The sequence below is a fragment of the Solanum verrucosum genome, unplaced genomic scaffold (genome assembly GCF_900185275.1).
Source record: "Solanum verrucosum unplaced genomic scaffold, falcon-dt-bn FXZP01000103.1, whole genome shotgun sequence".
Classification (NCBI taxonomy): domain Eukaryota; kingdom Viridiplantae; phylum Streptophyta; class Magnoliopsida; order Solanales; family Solanaceae; genus Solanum; species Solanum verrucosum.
Window position 1 is genome coordinate 2,411,907 of NW_026020048.1, and position 9,439 is coordinate 2,421,345.

General features: G+C 35.1%; 2 protein-coding genes across 2 annotated transcripts; both read left to right on the forward strand.

Moving 5' to 3' along the window:
- The first annotated feature begins 512 nt into the window (after window positions 1-512).
- LOC125822991 (receptor-like serine/threonine-protein kinase SD1-7) lies at window positions 513-4,123 on the forward strand. Its single transcript, XM_049502444.1, has 9 exons — window positions 513-604; window positions 1,010-1,306; window positions 1,624-1,877; window positions 2,418-2,552; window positions 2,740-2,894; window positions 2,981-3,183; window positions 3,260-3,514; window positions 3,593-3,743; window positions 3,866-4,123. The coding sequence occupies exons 1-9, from the start codon at window positions 513-515 to the stop codon at window positions 4,121-4,123; spliced, it is 1,800 nt and encodes a 599-aa protein (XP_049358401.1).
- Window positions 4,124-6,444: 2,321 nt separating this feature from the next.
- LOC125822992 (berberine bridge enzyme-like 22) lies at window positions 6,445-9,435 on the forward strand. The gene is made up of 2 exons (XM_049502445.1): window positions 6,445-7,438; window positions 8,774-9,435. Exons 1-2 carry the CDS (start codon window positions 6,445-6,447, stop codon window positions 9,433-9,435), a joined length of 1,656 nt encoding a protein of 551 aa, XP_049358402.1.
- The last annotated feature ends 4 nt before the right edge of the window (window positions 9,436-9,439 follow it).

The following is a 9,439-nucleotide window of genomic DNA, read 5'->3' on the forward strand; positions in this document are numbered from 1 at the left end:
GATCACAAAATTAAAAGAAAAAGAAAGAGATTACTTTTTCCAGGGCAGCGATCTAAGACCAACGAGCAAGAGAGGACGATTCCACCACCAAAAAATGTGATTCCAAAAATTTCGACGAAACGAGCAGAGGTGAATGAGGAAGGGACTAAGTAAAATCTGGATTTTTTAAGTCTCTTTCGAAACCTATTTCTAAGTATGTATATGGCGGTGTGTGACTAGTAATTTGTTGTATTTTTTGTCTCTAATGTAGACTCTTTTTCCAACCTTTTCCCATGAATAAGGGGAGAGTATTTATACTGGAAAATTAGGGTTGTTTTGGGGGGGGGGGGGGGGAATCGGATGAAATTTTGATGGAATTTTAAATTCAAAATTCAAAATTCAAAATTTTGGGAGGATAAGGCTGCTGACTCGAATGAGTACAAATTTCCAACGGATTTTGAAGATAGCCATCCGATTTGGTGCAAGGATGAAATCGAAATGAGATTACGACACCTGGAAAATTCTTCAAACGGATGAGGATAAGGAAGAGAGGGAGACAGACGTGCGAGCTGGGCTCGGGTCTGGGCTGCGATTCGCTGGATCGCTGGACTGGTCCATTTTATGGGTTTGTTGTTCTTCACTTGTTTCACCAGGAAGAAGACGCAGGGGTGGGGTCGGGTTAAAGGACGGTGGGCTGGTGGGAATATTGTATTGTTGTTGATGGGTATTTGGTATGTTGGGCTGGGAATCTTTGATAAGTTGGATTGTTGTACGTATTGTTGGTTGGGAAATAAAATGGAATGAGGAGAAATGGACAGATGGGCTGAGCAGATTGAAATTATGGGCTGCTGGAAATTAGAAGTAGGGTCCAAAACTTTAGTCTTTTGATATGGCCAAGTGAATTACTAATTTGGTCAAATTGAATAGTAATTGACCAATTGAGATTACAAACTTAGTCAAATTTAACTCATTTGCAAAATTCGGTTAAACATAAATAAGATGAATTAGTATAATTGTGGTGCATTGCTAGGACTAGACACAGAAGGAGACATTTTTCTCCAAGATATACTGGGAACAACGTATGGATTCATAAGCCCAACAGTACAGTTCCCTTACCAGTACTGAAGCTCCTTGATTCAGGTAATCTTGTGTTTGGAGATTCTAGCAATCTGACGGCTGGAGAGTACCTGTGGCAAAGCTTTGACCACCTAGTTGACACATTATTACCAGGAATGAAGCTTGGCTGGGACAAGAAAACTGGCATCGACCGATCCATGAGGTCCTGGAGGACAGAAGGTGATCCAACTCCAGGTGATTATTTGTTCAGGTTAGACTCAGGTGACTCAGGTCAGTTACCCCAACTAGTTCTTGAGAAAAACCAGCGAATACATTCAAGATGGGGTCCTTGGGATGGACAGATCTAGAAATTCAGTGGCGGTTATGCCCTTATGGATAACCATGCATTCATACCAATATTTCATTCCGATACAAATGCATTTTTTTTCACATTCAAAGCCAAGAACGATTGGAGTTTGAAACTTTCACTGAATCCAGATGGAAAATACAATTCTTGAGGTGGAATAATGCTACCAATTACTAGGAGGAAGTGAATACACTGAATAAGGACACATGTGACCAGTATAGCATTTGTGGGCCTTATGGAGTTTGTAATGATGGAGATCTCCCCTGCGGGTGTCCTGATGGTTTCACAGCTGCATCACCAGATGCATGGGGCATGATGAATTTTACGGAGGGATGTAGGAGAAACATCTCACTTAACTACACCAATAAAGACGTCTTTGTAGAGAATATTGGACTGAAGTTGCCTGATAATGCTACTTACTGGGGAATGTTGTACCACCAGGAGTGTGAACAGAAGTGCTTAAATGAAAGATCGTGTATGACTTATACTAACATCAATATCAACGGAAATTGAAGCAAATGTGTTATTTGGTTGGGAAATTTACTTGATATGAGACATTCACAAATAGCTGGGAACAACATTTTTATACGAATGGCACCTGAAAAACTAGGTAAAAATGATTGCTTGCTTTAACTGATTTAATTCCTAGATTATATTATTAATATGGTGCAAAACAATGTGTGCAAGAATGACATTTGAAAGGTGAAGTAGTTAATTGTTGTGTAGGTTTGATTATTTACACAGAAACATCAATTAATAGAATTCCCATATTAGTGCTTGATTAAGTGGTTCATCGCAGATTGATGTTTGAAGTATTAGATTGAATGTTGTCACATAATTGCTACACAATCGAGCATAAGATGAAACAACCCTGCATGCATCTAGTTATTCTCATTGCAAAGTCTTTAACATAATGAGCAAATACCTCTAGAAATTCGTATAAAGTTTATGTCAAATCTGAAGCCTAATTTTATGAGTAAGAAACAACTAACACTTTTAACTTTCTTATGGACAGATGCACCTGTTTCCGACAGCAGATGGAAACATGAATGGACAGTTTTTGCTTCTTTAATCTCAGAGCTGGCACTACTTATTATTTTGCTTATAGTTGTTGTGGTTCTATGTCAAAAAATGAGGACAAAGGTGCTAGGTAAAAAGAATCACCTTGCGCTGCTATTATATTATTTTCATAGTTCTTCATTACAGACTAAGCTTAGTTTCACTAGAACACTATTATTTAGCAAACACAAGACCTAAGTACGAAAGCTAGCCTAATACTCATATTAAGGTATGATTCACATCCATTATTTTCTGATTAATTTGCTTTCTCATAGCAGATGAACAAGAAATCAATCAGCTGACAAATTCTCAAGGAGCTTTGCTGCAAGGCAATAATGTCATTGCATATGATTCCAGTGATCTAGCTATAGCCACTAACAATTTCTCGCTGGTCAATAAGATAGGGCATGGTGGCTTTGACAATGTTTATAAGGTTATTATTTCTTTTCGACAAGCATGAAAATGCATATTTATAGTAACTCAGACAACAGAATTAATACCTAAATGATACATTTGTAGGGTGTACTAGAGAATGGAGTAGAAATAGCAGTGAAGAAGCAGAACGTGACTTCACGTCAAGGATTTATTGAGTTCGAGAATGAAGTCAAGTTAATAGCAAAGCTACAACATCATGACCTAGCCAAATTGTTGGGATACTGCATTAATGGAATAGAAAAATTCCTAGTCTATGAGTTCTTAAATAATATTTTTCTTTTTGTATTATTGTCTGTGTTGTTTTGATATTTGAAATTCCACAAAAGACAGAAATTTAGGAGTATTCGAGTGAAATTGAGTAACTGTTTTTTGTACATGTCTAGATCCTGCAAAAAGGGGTACAGTAACATGGCCAATGCGCTTTAACATTATCAAAGGAATCGCAAAAGGATTAGTTTACATACATCATGACTCAAGGTTGACAATAATCCACCGGGACTTAAAAGCTAGCAATGTCTTTCTAGACAGAGAGATGACACCCAAGATATCTGACTTAGGGTTGTCAAGGGTATTCGAAGATGATGTTGAAGAAAAGACTCAGCATTTAATTGGAACACGGTTAGTATATTATCATTAAGACTACATGCTTATGTATATTTTAGAGTTTTTACAGATGGTTTTATGTTGTGGCTGTAGTGGTTATATGCCTCCTGAGTACATGAAAAATGGACATTATTCAACAAAATCAGACGTTTTTAGTTTTGGAATCCTGGCATTGGAGATTGTGAATGGCCAAAAGAATTATGATTATCGGCACCCAGTCTATGATATTGGTCTAGTAGACTATGTACGTAAGTACATCATCGATCCCCTGGTTATCGTCATTACTTCACTTAAATTGGTTACATAGAAGTTTCACCTTGTGCTAAAACAATTTACATGATTGATGATCGATCTATTGTTGGTCAGGCAAGCAGAATTTGGAGTAAGGGGAATGCCATAGAACTACTGGATCCAATGATTGAAAAACCAGGTGATGAGAATGAAGTTTTAGGATGCATCCTTGTTGGGCTCTTGTGTTGTCAACGCCGTGCCCAAGACAGGCCTTCAATGATTCAGGTGGTTTCCTTACTGGAGGAGAATGAAATGTCAAGGTTAAATTTTGTGCCTCAGGAACCTTTATACTCCAAGGAGTTGAGTCGCGGTGCAGGAGTTGAAACAGCATGAATGATGTAACTATTACTGAATTTACCGGAAGATCATGACCTAATCTCAAAAGACAAACATACAGATAACAAACTCTGATAATGTGAAGTCTTTTTCTTTTCTATAACTTGAAAGTTGAAACTATGAACATGAAATTCCTGCTTGTAAACAGCCCAAAAGAGCCTAAGCTGAGCTTCCCATTTTTGGGGTAATTAGCGTTGTTAAGGAAAAGATCACTAATTATCCTTTATAAACTACTAATGACCTTTTCTAACTTATAGCATTTATATATGTATCTTGTTGAGTTTGGGGTGTTCACTAAGATACTCATTCGACTTATTCACATTCAAATCATGATGAATGTTTGGAATATATTTATAACTTATGTCCATTATTAACATCATAATCCATATTAGCCCATTCATCCTAGTTTGCAATTTTTACTCCGTATTAAACTCACAATAAGTTTTTCTATATATTCCGTTTTCTGAAATAACAATAGAATGATATATAATGAAGTGACACCAAATATGGAAGTGTCACTATAATTTATAACCAACTTCTCAATATTCACTGCTAGGTTGGGGTTAAATTATAACCAACAAATAAGGGTTCCTGTGTTCGATATATATTATCATGAGTAAAATGTTGGTTTAGTATGTTAATCCTATTTAATTAAGCAAATCCATTAATAATTAAGGCTGCCACGTTACATTTCCGGTGGAAGTTTTATAAAATCCAGTGAGTGTTAATTTTTGAGATAGCTGGAGTAAAGTAAAATGATCTTTTTTGTTTGTAAAAAAAAGGGTGACTTTTATGAAATGAATGTAAACTTGGATAACCATCTACGAAATTTTCTCAAGGAATGCATATCAGTCCAAGTCCGTGATAAGTTAAGTTAATTAAAATGCCTAAAGCTGCTATCTTGGAATTGCAAGAAAATATAGAAATTGTTGGTGTGTATGCATTAGATTATTAAAATAAAATATTAAATGCATATGTTAGTGGATATAAATTGCGGTAGAAGATGACTATTAATTCTTGATAACTTATATATATGTCCATTAGTTCTTGTAACTGATCATATGATCATTAATTTTTTATAACTTATATAACATCTATCACATTCATTTGCAAACATTACTACCCTTCATTCTACCAATTGATTACATGAAAGACGTCTTTACCTATAAATAATTGTGCATCTTCCCTTGTGTTGGGTATAGTAGTGAAAGAGAGAGTTGAGACAAAGTAAGTATTCTAAGTCTTTAACTATATTCACTATATAAAAGAGAGTATTTATATGTTGAAAGAAAATGTTCTTATGCGGACCTTTGGACTCTTAACTAATTTGGAATAATTTATATTGTACAACGTTGTTAGGCTGTTGTATCCTGTAGAGGACAAGTTAAGAGTAATACTGTTGGATTGGTGTAGATTATATGTCGTAGTGGACTTGAATCCCCTTAAAGAGAATGAGATATCCGCGTCTCAGCCTAAATATTTTTTTATTCCTTTTTATCATTTTATTTTCAACGATAATTTATTATATTTGAAGTATATTACACCAACATAAATCATAGAAGAAGGGGAGAATATCAAAAAAATATGAAATGGGAGAATTTCAAGAGTATGTTGTAACACTACCTAATATAACACTTCAAGCGTGTGTTATAACTTATAGCACTACCTAATAACACTAAATAATTATTTTAACACGTGGAAACCGCTCTACTTAAATACTCCCTCCGTTTCAAAAAGATTGGTCTGGTTTGACTTGGCACAAAGTTTAAGAAATTAAAGAAGACTTTTGAATCTTGTGGTCCTAAATTAAAGTTATGTCAAATGTACAAAATTGCCCTTAATCTTGTAGTCTTAAACATGTCACGTGGAAAGCAAAAAGTAAAATGTTACCAAAAAAGGAAAGAAGTCATTTTTTTGAAATTGACTAAAAAGAAAAGGAAGTCATTCTTTGTGAAACGGAGGGAGTAATTATAAAGTACAAGTGGGAGAAATTCGATGCTCCCATGTATTAATTTTAAAATAGAGGCATCTGTATAAAATAAATTAAAACACTAATCTTGCCAGCGGAAAATCCAGATTTATATGTGTACTTTCAAGTTTCATGTGCCAAGCTGTTGATTAAATTTCTTTTTTTTTCTTCTAAACTTTTGAATAAATAATTTACACTAAATATTTATTACTTAAATATGATCATTTGAAAGGATACCTCAAGATCAAATTCATCTTCTTTCCCCTCCTAGCATGATGGCTCATTCTTTGTCATTCTCATTATAGAAATTTCGTTCTATTATGTTTTATCTTTTTCTATTCTAATAGAAATGGCAAGCCTTCAAATTCTTTCTCTTTTACTTTTTTTGGCCAAATGTTATTACTCCAAAGAAGAAGATTTAGTCCAGTGTCTTTCTAAATACTCTGAAACCAACGTTACACAAAACATTTACACCCTAAATTCTCCAACTTATTCGTCTGTCCTGGAATATGCTCAGAAAAATCCGAGATGGATGAATTCATCACATCCTATTTTCATAGTCTCCCCTACAAAAGAATCAGATATCAAGCCGGTTATTCTCTGTGCAAAAATATTAGGATTGCAAATTAAAATAAAAAGTGGTGGCCATGACTATGAAGGCATATCTTTTCGCTCTGAAACCCCGTTTGTTATGCTTGATTTAAGCAATCTTGACAAAATCGAGATTGATTTAAAAGAAGGAACAGTTTGGGCTCAAGCAGGGGAGACTCTCGGCCAGCTTTACTATGCAATTGCCAAGAAAAGTAAAGTTCATGCATTTCCAGGCGGTGTCTGCTTTACTGTTGGCACTGGTGGAATCATCAGTGGTGATGGGCTCGGTTCATTGATGAGGAAATTTGGCTTAGCATCTGATAACGTTGTAGATGCTCACGTAATGGATGTAAATGGAAATATTCTTGATAGGAAGAAAATGAAAGAAGATTTGTTTTGGGCAATAAGAGGAGGTGGAGGAGCAAGTTTTGGTGTTATTTTAGCATGGAAACTCAAACTTGTTCGTGTTCCGGACAAGGTTACTGTTTTCACTGTTTACAAGAAGTTAGACAGTAACCAAAATCTACTCCAAAAATGGCAAAACACATCACATCAACTACCTGATGGTTTGTTCATCAGAACAGTTATCCAAAATGATGGAACAGGGAATGACCAGTATGTTTTAATGTTTTTTCAAGCACTATATCTCGGACCTGTTGATGAGTTAATTCCATTGCTCAAAGAAAAATTCCCTGAATTTGATTTGGAGAAAAAAGATTGCTTCCAAGAGCCTGTTGTGGATTGTAGTAACATGCCCCCAAAACTTATTTTATATGTAATAATATTCTACCCCTTTTTGGCCTACGTGGCACTATCTTGTGGGCCCAGCGCATGTTGACATTTTTTTCAAGGATAGTGCCACGTAGGTCGAAAAGGGGTAGAATATTAGAGATAAATTAAGTTCGGGGGGTAATAGGACCTTAGTAAAGGTTAGGTGTGTCTCTGGGATTTCAAGCATAGGCTGGGGGGGTACTTATGCATTTTCCCGTAAAAAAACACACATAAACTATCACTTTTTCGTAAATTGAGATAATCTATTGTTTTATTTCGTGAGTTGAAATAGATAGTTTCTTACCTTAACAATCTATTGTTCTCTTCATTACCTAAACTATCACTCCATTTGTATTATAAGATACCTCAATGTTGAGTTGGTCAAATACGTGTTATTGATTGGGAACAAATATTTGGCTAACTCAGCTAAGGTGTCTTTAATACAAAGGGAGTTGTAGTTTAGATAGGTAAATGGAATAATGGATATTTGAGGTATGAAACTCGCAAAAAAAAAATAGTTAATCAAGTGTGTTTTTAACCATTAACTCGAAGAAACAATATGCTCGTTAGAGAGCTAAAAATAGTAATTCTAAACTCACAAGTACTATTCCTCTTTATATGTTTGGGTTCTTTCCCTTTTAGGAAGTAGTCACAACTGAAAATAAGAAGTGGAGCCAGAATTTGAAGATTATGGGTTTGAGTATTGAGATACTAGTACCTTTTAAGTTATCGGGTTCTAAATTTAGTAATTTTGTACATATTCAATGAATTTCTTAAAACAAATACACATGATTTTGACCAAAGCTACGGTTTGATCATTTGCTCATGCTATATTTGTATGGTGAGATTTCTCTTCAATTAGTTAGTTTTATGTTGACTGTTAGCCTATCAAAATTCTTCTCCATTATACGGACTTCAAACAGACAATGCGAGCAAGCTCATAGGAGAGTTTTACTCCCCCGCATAGTGTTTTATTTTTTCACATGGACGCAATAGTTAGGTTTCAAAACTAATGCACACGAAAATATGTTGTTTTTCAATAGTGTTAAACTTCTTTACTCGATTTCTTTTAGTTAATGATCGAATTAGTTTTAAAAAAATTATGTGTCATGATCCAATTTGTTCGAAAAATGCAAATTACGTTGATATTTGATATACGGATAAATACACATGTATAACGGAAGAGAATAAACACTGCATCGCAGTAATACTAAGTCTTTTTTTCTGTATAATCAACACACAACACTCATATATATAGAGTACAAATGATAAGATGCGGCGTTACAAATGAAAAAAGAACAGGAAAAACATCAAATGGCCTTGCATTAGGAAAGAATGTCGCGAATCTTCCTGGATTGGATCAGTCTTGTATTTCTATGGCAAGAGAACAAATGAGCCGCTTGAAGTCCTACTAGAAAAGAGTATTCCAACACAGAAGAATTATTTCAAAGCCACATCTGCTTTTGTGAAAACACCAATTCCGGAAAGTGGTTGGGAAATGGTAAAAAGACTGTTTTTGGAAGAAGAAAGACCTCAGATAATAATGGAGCCATTAGGTGGGAAATTAGATGAAATATCAGAATCTGAAATTCCTTTTCCTCATAGAAAGGGGAATTTGTATAATATTCAGTATTTGGTGAACTGGGGCGATAACAGCGAGAGTATATCAAGCCCGAAGATAGAATGGTTGAGGAAACTTTACAAGAAAATGGAGCCATATGTTGCAAACTCTCCAAGAAGTGCTTACCTGAATTACAGGGACCTTGATTTAGGAACAAGTCAAGATTACTACAACTATTCCAAGGCCAAAATATGGGGTGAAAAGTATTTCAAGGGAAATTTTGAGAGGTTGGCTAAAGTGAAAAGTAAGGTGGATCCCAACAATTTTTTCAGAAATGAACAAAGTATTCCACCTTATCATACAGATAGCTTAAGAAGACTGGATCCTATGTCAACTGGACTGCATCAAGATGTTTGAAGTT